Raw genomic sequence first — 13,191 nt, forward strand, 5'->3', positions numbered from 1 at the left:
ATTCTCTCTTCTAAGAAGTTAGAGTCCTTACCTCTAGGTTCACTTGAAGATTGAGCCTTCTTGCCTTCCCATTGAGAAGGAATAGCATTTCTTCTCCTTTGAGACTCTACATGCTCCATGGTTATACTAGAAGCCATACCCACAAACCACTTGTGCAGGTGTTGCAAATAGAAATGGTTCCGGAGGATATATCAAGCTACAGCTTTACTAGAACAATTTGGAAAAGGCTTGTTCCACCTAGAGTGGAGTTATTTGTTTGGTTTGTATTGACTGGCAGGGTCAATACGAAAGAGAGACTAAATTGGTTTGGCGTTATTTACCAAGAAGATACTTTATGTGTTTTATGTAATAGAGGTAGAATATGGTCACCATCTGTTTCTTGGCTGTAGTTTTTTTTTTTGGCAGATATGGTGTACTTGGATATCATATGTTGGAATGCAATGAGTCTGTCTGGGTACAGTGAAGGAGCACTTTCAAAGTTGGACTGAGATATCAAATAGGAAGGAGGAATGCAAGAGATAAATGGTGTGTTTTTGTGCGATCATTTGGAACATATGGTTGGAACGAAACCGGAGAATTTTTCAGAATAAAGGAAAAGGGGTTGAAGAGATTATCAATTTGTCTTTTCTGAGCTATAAGGAGTAGTTAGGTGCGGATCCCTTTTGTTGTTGATGGCAATACCGAAGATGACAAGGAGATATTTATGTTTGTTTTTGTTGTTCATTTTTGTGCTTGTTTTGCTTATGTTGTTGTCCCCTGTGCTCCACTTATGTTTAACTTTTCTTTCAAAAAAACAAGTACTGGTATTCAATTATGGCTAGTTCAGATGGTCATTTTAGTATATATGTGGATGATTATTTTAATTCTTATGTGGATGGTTATTTGATTGGATTGGATTTAGTTATATACAATTAAAATATGCTAGATGTTCAATTCACTAGATATGCGGATGATTATTTTTATCCTTAAGTGGATGGTTATTTTCACTAGGGTGTCCAAGCAGCGACGGCGAGGTGGAGCCTAACGGCGACGTTCGTTTCTGGTATGGAAAAGAGCAACGCCAATGAAGGTCCTTATTAAAATTTTTGAATGGTTAAAATTTTTAAATTATTGAATGAGATTTTTTTATGGGTAATTTAGACGAAGTGTTTTTCTTTTTTTTTTTAATTTTATGGGCCAAATTTCCAATTCATTGTTCACATTCAATTCTCCATTGTCTACTTAGCGGAGCCATTTCATCAATTCTATTAATCAAAATTTATTTTACTTTATTGGATATAATTATACAATTAGTTAATATTTTTAGTCCATATCAGTTACTTTTTGAATTATTTTATTTATTTTAAATTTTAAATCATAAATTTTTAATATTAAATTCTAAATTATAAATCACAAATTTAAATCTTTCAAAATATACAAATTTTTAAAATTAAAATATTAATTAATATAGACTATCTAAAAATTTATTTTTATACTTTATTTTTTTTAATTTGTGTATAATAAATTAACAATTATTTAATAAAATATATTATTAAATTATTAGAATAAAAAAATTAGATTAATGACTAATAAATCAGCAAAAACAATAAATTGTGATGCTGAAGGCCATATAGCATTTTTCTTATTTAATTATTTGTTCTGTCTTGCGCATCAAGCAGCAGAAGCAACCCTAACCTCCTGCAATAATAACCTTTATTTTGACGGAAGAAAATTAGAGTCCTCAAAATGCATCGTTCTCTCATCAAACACAGAAGAAAAAGAAGAATAAATCCCCATAATTTCCATTTCCATACACGAAAAAGAGAAATTTATTTTCATTGTCCGAGTCATGCGATGGAAGCGGAATTCCAACGCCGCTTGTTTGCACCAGAATCATCGCCTCCATCATTCAGTTGGTATACGAATCCATTATTGCGCCGCCCCCACCAAGAACGCCAAGAACAGAGGAGTAGTAGAAACTGGCTCCATCTTCCGGTGGAACTCATTCTTATCATCTTCGAGAAGCTCGGAGCCATAGAGGTTCTCACCAGTGTACAGCGAGTGTGCATGCTCTGGCGGACCATCTGCAAGGATCCGTACACGTGGCGCGTGATCAACATGCGCGTCGTGGGGTTTCCCAAATTCATGGACTACCAATTGAGTTCGCTGTGTCGCCGTACCATCGAACGCAGCTGCGGTCTCTTGGTGGACATAAGTATTGACTATTTTGCTACCGAGGATCTCCTCAACGACATCGCTAATTTGTAAGTGCTTGTTTATAATATATATTGTGTAAAATTGTAGATTGATTCTAGAAAAGAAATTCTCATAATTTGGAAATAAATAAATATTTTAATAAAAAATATAAGGAGCCAACTATAATATAAGTGAATTTAAGCTAATTTTTTGTATTTTTAAATTTAAAATTTTAAAAACTAGGGTTGTAGGGAGTTGTGTTTTTTTTTATAACAAATATCTTATTTTTTAATTAATTAATTTTAGTTGGCTACTCTCTTAATTGATTCTCTGTGCCGAGTGAATTAAACACGCACATTTTTTATTTTTATTTTGTTAGAATGTATTTCAGTTTATGAATGTATTTCTCATCAAGAAGACAAAAACTTTATGTCTCAAACTCGAGTTAATACTCAAATTGGCCCCTGAAATTTGATCCCCAACTCAATTTAGCTCTCAAAGTTTCAATTGACTCTAATTGTACTCTGAAATTTTGACCTGGGCCTCAAATTGGCCCTTCCGACGTTTTTCGTCACCGGAAAGCTGACCTGTCGATTTTGGTTGACACCTGACACCCTTGCAGTTAGATGACATGGCAAAATGTTTGAAGGCATCAATTTAACCCCTAAAAATTTTAAATAAAACCTAGAAGTCCCAATTTTCCCAAATCGTAAGAGTGTCTCTAAGAGTTGAGAAGAATGTTGGGAAGCAGCAGCTAAGGCTCAGGTAGCTCTAGTAGAGCTCGTTCGCATGGTAGCTGGGTGAAGAACGCACACCGTGACAGAGGTGGAAAGGTTCCGCATTGGTGCGGTTGTGGGTTGCGTCCTATTCTTCGGTGGTCTGGGACGGATTCCAATTCAGAAAGACCATTTTATGGATGCTCTAACTATAATGTGAGTTGGTTGAATTGTTGCAAGTTGATTGTGTGTCTTATTTCTCAAATGCTTGTTGGTTTTGTAGTTGTTCTCCCTCTCAATTTTTTTTTTTGGAGTTTTGGTGTTGTAGACTACCGGTAAGAAATGGTGCGGCTTTTTTAAATGGGCAGATGTTGAAGAAGAATAAGCCATAGTTGGCAGAAATAAAAGTTCAGTTAGTGAAAACCATTGGAAAATATTTCTGGGATGGAAAATTAGTGCAGTTGAAGCTGAAATTAGAATATTAAAAATGTGAAATATTATGTTGTCTGTGTTTGTTATTATTTTTGGAATTGTGATTGTAGCTTATGGATTAGTTTGGATGAAATATATGTAACTGTGATGTCAGTTATGTGAATGAAGCATTGTTATGTATTTAATGACAAAATAGAAATGGAATTTTATGTTCTCTTGGTAATGATATATCCTGTAAAAATTCTTTAAAACTGAGATTATACAAAAGATGAGGTATAACTTATGACCAAATAAGTATCAGAAGAGCATAGTTTGATCAAATCGGTCAAGCTGTTATGAGTCTGTATATGAAGACAAGATCAAGAGCTAGCTCTGATAATTATATATGTAGTATGCACTTCCATTAGTGACAAAAGAAAATCTAATAGAACCTTTTGTGGTTCTTGCAATTGACAGAGGACCCACAAATAAGTAATTCATAAAGTAATTCATAGTCATTAATCATTGTCAATATCATAGCATTAGCAATAGCAGTATCTGTATCATACTTCAAATACCCTAGATAACATAGTTTCAAATATCCTAAACCAAAACAGATTACTCTACATAACATAGTAACAAAATATCAAAAGAGCATAGTTTGATCAAATACTCTCTACAAAATATGTTGTACACAACTTTCAATCAACATTGCAAATCGTTTTCTATTTTGTTGTTGGTGATTTCAAGCCCGGGATGGGGACGAATGTCATAAACTCTGCCAAGAGTGAAGCTGTCCTAGAACTTGCTCCTTGCATTGGGTCCACATTGAAAGTTTTTTTCCTCTTAGATTGCAGCTTGTCAGGCCTTGTGACCTGTTGTGGAGGTGGAGGTGGGTCTAATGGAGGGACCTAGTGAAATTGTTAACAGAATTAGTGACCAATACAACCCAATAAAAACCAAGCAATATATTATCAAATAGTATCAATCAATTGGATCTACCTAATATTTACTCATGTATTATAAACCAATACAAACTAGTTAACAGTTAATCAAATATTAGAAACCAATCACTACATGTTCCTGATTTTTTGGCTGTGAGTAAGTGGGTTGGGTGAGATCAATCTCTGAAGCATTTGCATCATCAACAGCTTGCCCTGGTGTTAATGGAGTATTTTCATTAATCTCAGCAGCTTGGGTGTTAGTAGTAGCAGCATTTGCTGGATCTCTAGTCTCTCCAGCCTTAGAACCTTTTTCTTTTGCAACAACAGCTGTTGCTGCATTAATAGTCCTCTGTACTCCTGCTCTTTTCATTGTTTGTTAAAATTCTTTCATAGATGCCAGACACAGAATCGATGGTGTACATTGGGCATGAGCTCCTTTACTGCTGAAGCCAAACCATGAACCAGTAACACATGAAATTTCAATTATCGTGCCTCAAACAGACCCCCAAAAAATATTAAGTGACCTCAAACAGACCCCCCAAATATATTAAGTGACGTCAAACAGACCCTCGCAACGAATACATTTACTAATCACAGTCCTCACAGCAAGTATGAATTGATTATACAAATACATTTACTAATCACAGTCCTCACAGCAAGTATGAATTGATTATACAAATAAATCTTTTTAATCACAGTCGTCACAGCATATATGATGTTAATTATACAAATACATTTACTCATTTACCTTTTACATGTCTAACACAAAAGTTATTTGTTAGCCATGTAGTCACCCAACTCATCAAGCAGCAGGTCCAAAAACCACCTCCAATTCTCTTTATTCTCAACATCAACAATTGCCCACGTAATTGGATATATATGGTTATTGGCGTCCTGAGCCACTGCTGAGAGTATTTGTCCACCAAACCAAGTCTTCAAGAAGGCTCCGTCGAGTCCGATCAGTGGGCGGCAGCCAGCCTTAAAACCTTTCTTACATCCATCCAGGCATACATACATTTTTTTAAATATAGGATCATCCCCTTGAAGATATGTACCAATCTTTACTATTGAACCATGATTACTCTTAAGTAGAGTTTCTGCATAATCTCTAACCAAACCATACTGGGCAACTGCATCACCGTAAACAATATTTCTTGCATCCATTAAAGCTCTGGTTAGTGATGATTTGTTTAGATCCAGGTCACACCTTCTCCTGAAATATGCTTTAGCTTCACTGTGCTTTAAGCTCGGATACCTCCTCAATTTCTTTACCAACTTTCCAGCAAGCCATCTCCTGTTGGCTGCCCTGTTTTTGCTCATCCTAGGACATATGTGTTCATTCTTAAATGTTTTTAATTGCCAGCATGTCTCCTCAGAATCCCTGGATGCATAAGCAACCCATGGACATCTAACCATATCCTCATCTTCTCCAGTTGTCCACTTGCAAATAGCTCTGATTCTGTAGCTCTCATTCCTTCTAAATTTAATCTCCCTACCCTCTTGAATGGTGAATTCTCTCACAGCATCCATAAATTCATTCTTGTTACTGAACTTCATTCCAACTTGTAGCTTTAGTTCACCAAATCGGCCACCCTCAGAGAAGATTGGGTGCACATCATCAGCATCATCGTCATCACTCCACTCGTCATCTGAGTTTGGGGGGTTTTCAATTCTTCGGACTTTCAAGAGTCGTTTCCATCAGAATCATCATGAATTGGATCATATGTATCATAAGATTCTTGGTTGTTTTCTCTGTTGTCCAGCACTTGCGCCCAATCTACTTCTTCATCAGATCCACAACCAGACCGTCATCTTCTTCTACTATTTTCTCCTTGCCCTTCTTCCATGCAGCACCTGGAGCATGCTTTAACTTAAATTCCCTCAACCTAGCTGCCGAAAGACCATCTTCAATATCTGATTCAGTAGAACTGTCTTGTGGTCCAGGCTTGTATAGGCTGTCTTCTGCAGATTCGTACGAGTCATGTGAATCACTGTCACTGCCATTATTGTCATCGAGGCGTATATAGGTTTTCTTGCTGCCAGTATCTTATTTTTGTCCCACTACTCTTCCTTTTAGTCTAGCAGAGGATCTTGTTGCACTATGAATTGATTTGGATGAAGTGTCTTTAGATTTGAGGGCTGATTTGGGTGTTGGATTGGGTTTGGACCCGGACTTGGGTATGGACTTAATTGTATTTGATGTGGGATTGGGTTAAGGTGCTGGTTTGGATGTGGACTTGGGCTTAGGTGTAGGTTTGGGTATGGGCTTAGGTGTCTCATTAGGTGCATGTTTGGGCTTAGGTGTAGGCTAAGTTTTCTCCTTAGTTGCTAGCCTGGGCTTAGTGTGGGTTTAGGTGTTGGTTTTGGTTGGGGTATCTCCTTCACCAGGGGGATGGAAGCAGATGCTAGTAGGGACTTGGATGCCTCTTTAGAAGGGCCTTCACTTGTGCTGTTGATGGGTGATTTGATATGGGATAGAATGGTTGGTGTATCATTCTTTGGGCTAGGTGTGGTCCCCTTGACAACGTTTTCAGTGGCATTGGGTGTTAGCTCTATCAATTCAGATGCTTCTTCCTCTACCATGGGTTGAGAAACTCCATGCTCATAGTATATGTGCACTGTCCCATTGTTCTTTGCATAGAAGCACATCTCTACTAGCTCTTTGTCATGACTTAGTGCTCGCAGTCCACTCTTCATAGATCTACCAGGAACAAGCCACCAACACTCAACCATGTATCATAACCTAGGATCTTGTAGTAGTTTCTTAGTGAAAATACATCTAATACGTCCTCATGCAGCCCAGTCAACTCATCAGTGTGATTATTGTCATAAACCAAACTGCCATTTGATTTGGTGACAAAACTGCCTCCATGATGATACACAATCGTTATACCTTCATCCATCTATAAATAAGATTCAGGAGACACAATGATTAAAAATAACACTACAATAAATTGAAAATAATAATTTAGATTACAGACAATTCAGTTGGGGATTAGTTCTAATATATTAAACAACTTAATCAATTAAAAGTGTTTTGACTACCATTAAAAAACATGAATATTTTGTTAAAGGTATTTGGTTTAATTTCAATCTGTCTCATGCAATCCTTAATCATGAAACATGAAAGAATAAATCAAGTAAAATCAACAATATTTGGATACAATTACAACTTTGCTAATCAAAGTAAATTCAACTCTGGCTCAAGTATCAAACTATTATGCCATACAACACTACCAACATTGCCAATACTTCACAAAATATAATAAAACAAGTACAATTCCTTTTACTTTATGAATGGCCAGAATGAATAGGGACTAGGACACTAGGTATCTTTAACCATAATAATAATAATAAACAGGGAAACCTTCAACAAAACATACCAGCTTGATCTGCATTTTAATTATTGTTAAAACCAATGAGTATTATTTTTAATCTATAAGTGGAAAAGAAAATAAGAGAAACTCATTGTCCTATCTAAAAAAAGAAAAGAGAATAAAAGGGCAAAGATTTGTCACAACTGATTGCCAAAGTAGAACAAAAAAGTTATAATCTTCACACAATCAATTACATAACTAACAGTCACAAGTATCTGAAATACTTAAACATAAAGGATTATATGCTTTTTACAAGGATAATTAATAGCAGAGTAATTCAGACACCAGAAACAAAAAAAATTCATTTCACTTCTCATTTAACAGCTTATTTGCTGTACCACTTAATGCAATAATCTGCACAATAATTATGCATGGAACAACAATATAATGTTCACATCTCAACAAAAATAAGTAATTTGTAATGAATCTCGTAAAAACTTATTAAGAAAGTACGAAAAAGTAAACTATCACATGCATTATCAAAAATATTAAGCATTTAAGAATATGCCTTTTTTGCTTTTTAACAAGTGCCGTGTTAAAATACTCATTGGAAAATTTAAGGGAAGGGTTCTTGAGAAATAAAATAGACTCCACGTTAATCATTAAGTCATTCTTTCCCTCAAAGATTTCAACTAGTAATCACATCCTCAAAGTTCATGTATAAAAGTAAGATTTTTTTTATCAAAATTATTAAGTTATGATCATTACATAATGTAGTACTCCCTTTTCACTATATCAGTACTCTTGTAAATAATAGTACAAGAAGGAACAAGGAAACACATGAAAGCAAAATTGTCAAGTGTGTTCATTAAGCAAAATTATATTCCAACTAGTAATCACACCCTTAAAGTTTATGTATAAAAGTAGGATTTTTTTTATCAAAATTATATTCTTGTTATGATTATTACATAATGCAGTACTCCCTTTCCACTATATCAGTACTCTTGTAAATAATAGTACAAGAAGGAACAAGGAAACACATGAAAGCAAAATTGTCAAGTGTGTTCATTAAACAAAATTATATTCCAACTAGTAATCACACCCTTAAAGTTCATGTATAAAAGTAGGATTTTTTTTTATCAAAATTATATTCTTAATTTCTTATTATGATCATTACATAATGCAGTACTCCGTTTCTACTATATCAGTACTCTTATAAATAATAGTACAAGAAAGAACAAGGAAACACATGAAAGCAAAATTGTCAGGTGTGTTCATTAGTCAGGAAACACATGAAAGCAAAATGGAATACGAAGAATCAAAGACTGCTCAAACTGACAAAGAACTGAACGATTCAGTTGATCACAGTCACACACATGCAAAAAAATTAAACCCTAACAAACAAAAACTCTATCATCATCAACAACCATAATTAACCATATTCTCCCAAAGTTTCACTGATGAAGTAGAGTGGAAAAAATGAAAAACAACCCACAACCAATATTTTGAGAAAAACAGAGCATGGTAGTTGAGAGCAGCGTTTTTGTTACTAACCTGTTTTTCAAAAGATTACTCCCAGGTAATTAATCTTCACAATGGGAGCGAAACAAGTAAGAAAAGTTTCAAACCTCTATTACTGCGACACCCATGGCGCTTCTCTAACGGAAACGTATACGACGGGAAGAGAAGGAAGAGAAAGGGTCAATTGGGTTTCACTTTTGAAGTGGTTAATGTTTAGATTTCATTTAACCCCTTTTTTCATGTCAACGACGTCGTTTCTAAGGATTTCGGCGCCAACAGTAAAATGGCGTCGTTTTGAGACTGCCAGGTGTCATCTAAAATTGCCAGGTCAGCTCTCCGGTGACGAAAAACCATATAAGGGCCAATTTGAGGCGCGAGTCAAAATTTCAGGGTACAATTAGAGTCAATTGAAATCTTGAGGGCTAAATTGAGTCGGGAGTCAAATTTTAGGGGCCAATTTGAATATTAACTCCTCAAACTCTGAGTGAGTTTTCTTTCTATAGAATAAAAAATATATTATTTTCAACTCTTAACATGCATGTGTTTGATGAAATTAAAATGTGACTGTGACCGTTGAAAATCTTTGAATTTTCATAAAATTTAATTGTAATTCTCAATTTGGCAATTGGATTATCTTAACTTTCATGACACTGCAGTTTTAATTTGATAGAAATCGTGTGTTTTTGTTGATTTTCTGCATGTTTTCTTTTGTTTAAGTCCAAATAAATTGTATTATTTACGAGTTTGCATTTGAATTTATGCATATTTGTGTCTCTTTTGATTGATTTTACCTTTAATATAATTTGAAATTTATACAAATATCACTCCTTATTTGTATAATAATATTAGTTAAACGATAAACTAAATTATACATTTTTATTAAATTTTAACAAAATAAATTCATAAACCATCATAAAAGATATGAAAATATAACTCTAATTAGAGAGTTATCAAGGTATTATTAACACTTTGTTTTGTATTATATTTAGTAAATAAAAAATATATATTTGTGTTTACAATTTTTAAAAATTAAGATACTTTTAAAAATATTTAAAAAATTATTTTTATTATATTTATCAAAATTAAAAGATCTAATATAATATTTTTTTTAATTATAAAAATTATTTTACTGAATATAATTATTATTATTTATATTTATTAAAAATAATTTTTTTACCAAATATATGTACTATAGTATTAAATAAAAGGAAAAACCCCTTTTGACTTTCTATTCTTTTACGATTTAGACAACTTATATTTAACGATTGAAAAATGATAATTTGTTGCATGCGTTTTTTTGTAAAAATTTTTCATAAAAAATGACGAAAAATACTTATGTATGACATAACTTATATATATATATATATATATATATATATATATATATATATATATATATATATATATATATGACCTGCCCTTTATTAGTTTTAATAACCATTTTATTGAGATACTCCTATATAATTATCATCTATTTGCAAAATGGTTTGAATGACTGTATAAACGAAAATAGTTTCTATTATGGTTATTATTCATGTAAGACATGTGAAAGGCAGATCATAAAAACTAACGTTACATCACTCATATATAAATATTTTTTGCTATTTTTTATCAGAAATTCTTATAGAAGAATTTATGTGTCTAACAAAAAGAAAAAATAAGAAACAAATTGTTATTTTTCAATGTTAAAATAAATGTGAGTTGTCTAAATTAAAAAAAAAATTAAATAAACCACATTTCAAAACACTTCTAATAATAGAAAAAGAATGCTTGTATATTTCTCTTATACTTATAAAAGATAAATTTATTTGTCTTATTTCTATTCTTATTAATTAATTTTAATTCTTATCAATTATTTCTTTTAATAAAAAATGGTTACAAAATAAATATTTTTTATTAATATTAATCAACACTTTATCAATATCTTAATTTTATACTATTAAAATTATAGATTTAGAATCCAAAATTTAATACTTTAAATTTAAAATATTATCTAAACATTAATAAAAAATAATAAATTTTATTAATCATAACGCATAATAAAATTCCTTTTGATAATAATGTTATGAATTATGATTGTATTGATGATTTTATATACAGTTGTGGAAGTCGTCTTCGACGTTTACGACTTAACCGGTGCTACTACCGCATATCACCAAAAGTGTTGTGTGACTTGGCAAAAAAGTGTCCTTGGCTTAAGGAGCTTGATATTACCCATTGCTATTGTATTACCCCAAGTTTTTTGGAATCTTTTGGTCAAGCTTGCCCTCTTCTAAAAACCTTCAAATTCAACTACGACCGCCCACTTGATCATTATTACATTTCTTCTAGGCTGCGCCGCACCAATAATGAATATGCATATGCTATTGCACGAAGCATGCCACAGTTACGCCGTCTCCAACTTCTTGGAAGCACGTTGGATTATGATGGTTTGCATGCTATTCTTAACGGTTGTCCACATCTGGAATCTCTAGATCTACGTCACTGTATCAACTGTGATACGAAAAGAGAAATAATAATAGAAATGGTGCAAGGAAGAATCATGAATTTTAGACTTTCAATTCTAGGTGCATCAACAATTGACTATGAGTTTTGTTCGTTACTACCTTACGAAGAGGCAATGAGAGATTGGGGTTTCAACGCTTTAGTAGAGGAATGGCACATGTTTCAAGCTAGGATCAAGAATGAAAAAATATCCAAACTTGCCTTAGTAAAATATGAAGACGAGGAGGTTTGGGAGGATATAGATATGATATGGGTCACTGTGAAAAATAAAAGAAGACATAGGTGAGAGAGTACTAATAATTTCAAAGCGCTTCAAAGATCTCGCCGGAGAAAAAAACACCACACTGTATCCAAAAAGAGGAGAAAACATGGAGAAAAGGCAAGCAAGATTGACCTCAGAAGCATGTGTTTTGGAGAGGAGTTACAATTATTATTCTGAAGATTGAATTCAAGAACAAGAGGAGATTTAATATGTGTGTTTTATGGTGTCACTCTGTTAAGTCTGTTTTTTATCTGTTTATTGGCTGAGCTCATTTGGCAGGTGTAGTGTGCTTGGCTTTTTACTCTTGGAAGGACATGGACTATGCCAGATAACCTAAAGCAATAATTTGAGAGTTGGACGAATGCTTCACAAAGAAAGAATAAGAGGAAGCGGTGGTTGATTGGATTCTTTGCTGTTATCTGAGAAATTTGGCTTGAACAGAATGACAGAGTATTCAATAATCAAGGCTCAAGTATGGTGGAAATTTTAAATAGATCCTTGGTACTTTCCGACGAGTGGAGTGGTGGCGAACCTTTTGGTTGTTGATGGCAATGTCGAAGATGACTAGAGATTGATTTACTTTTGAGTTGTTCATTGACGTGTTGTTCTTTGAGATTTTTGTTACTTGACTTCCAGTTGTTGCTCCATCCTCGCGTGTTGAGCTTTTTCTTTCTTCAAAAAAAAAAAAAAAAAGAACAAGAGGAGGTAGGGGCGGATAGAGATATCATATGGCCAAATCTGAATTTTCAGCGGGACAAAGTGTTTTTTTGTCAAGGTTATTTTTTTATAAATTTTTATGATATTATTGATTTATAAAAAAATAAAGATGATAATTGAAAATATTCTAAATTATATTTTGGATTATGTTCTATATTTGATTGATTAAAAATTTAAAGATGTTTAATTATATGTTTTGGATAATGTTTATTTTGTTTTAGATAATATTAGTTTTATTATTTTGTTTTTAAAAATTTAATTTATGATTATGTTTATTATAAATTTATAATTATAAAATCTTTAAAATTTATAAATTTAAAAATTATAATTTTTTTGTATTATTAGAAATTATAAATTTATTGAAATAATTATCGTTTAATATTTAATGGTTTATAGTTGTGAAATTATAAAGATTTGAATGTGAAATTATTTTATTTTTAATTTGATTTGAATATTAAATGACAGTGAGATTTTGTATACTAATTTGTGATTATTAGATTCTTTTTTCAGATAAAGGTAAAAGTGAATGTGATTATGGTGCATTTATGTTAATTTTATGGATATAATTAATATTCAGATAAAACTGATATAACTTTTAAAAATTTATATTCTTGTGATGTTAT

The 13,191-nt window shown here is 32.6% G+C and overlaps 1 protein-coding gene across 3 annotated transcripts; it reads left to right on the top strand.

The window, feature by feature from the left end:
* Nucleotides 1–1,635: 1,635 nt before the first annotated feature.
* Nucleotides 1,636–12,588, top strand: LOC112780080 (putative F-box/LRR-repeat protein 9). Of its 3 annotated transcripts, XR_011877887.1 has the most exons (3): nt 1,655–2,243; nt 2,798–3,107; nt 3,220–3,510. XR_011877887.1 is itself a non-coding variant. In XM_025824421.3 (2 exons), the coding sequence occupies exons 1-2, from the start codon at nt 1,726–1,728 to the stop codon at nt 11,873–11,875; spliced, it is 1,209 nt and encodes a 402-aa protein (XP_025680206.1). In that variant the 5' UTR covers nt 1,655–1,725; the 3' UTR covers nt 11,876–12,588. The 3 variants fall into 3 exon arrangements, 1 of the variants encoding a protein (XP_025680206.1); XR_003190987.3 differs by having other exon boundaries at nt 1,636–2,243; nt 2,798–3,510; XM_025824421.3 differs by lacking the exons at nt 2,798–3,107; nt 3,220–3,510 and adding an exon at nt 11,185–12,588.
* The last annotated feature ends 603 nt before the right edge of the window (nt 12,589–13,191 follow it).

The sequence above is a fragment of the Arachis hypogaea genome, chromosome 19, assembly GCF_003086295.3.
Source record: "Arachis hypogaea cultivar Tifrunner chromosome 19, arahy.Tifrunner.gnm2.J5K5, whole genome shotgun sequence".
Classification (NCBI taxonomy): domain Eukaryota; kingdom Viridiplantae; phylum Streptophyta; class Magnoliopsida; order Fabales; family Fabaceae; genus Arachis; species Arachis hypogaea.

Excerpts from the sequence above, each read along its gene's own strand:
- LOC112780080 (XM_025824421.3), top strand. The coding sequence starts at position 1,726 with ATGCATCGTTCTCTCATCAAACACAGAAGAAAAAGAAGAATAAATCCC. Across the intron at positions 2,244-11,184 it reads CTCAACGACATCGCTAATTT|TTGTGGAAGTCGTCTTCGAC; the intron begins GTAAGTGCTTGT and ends TTTTATATACAG.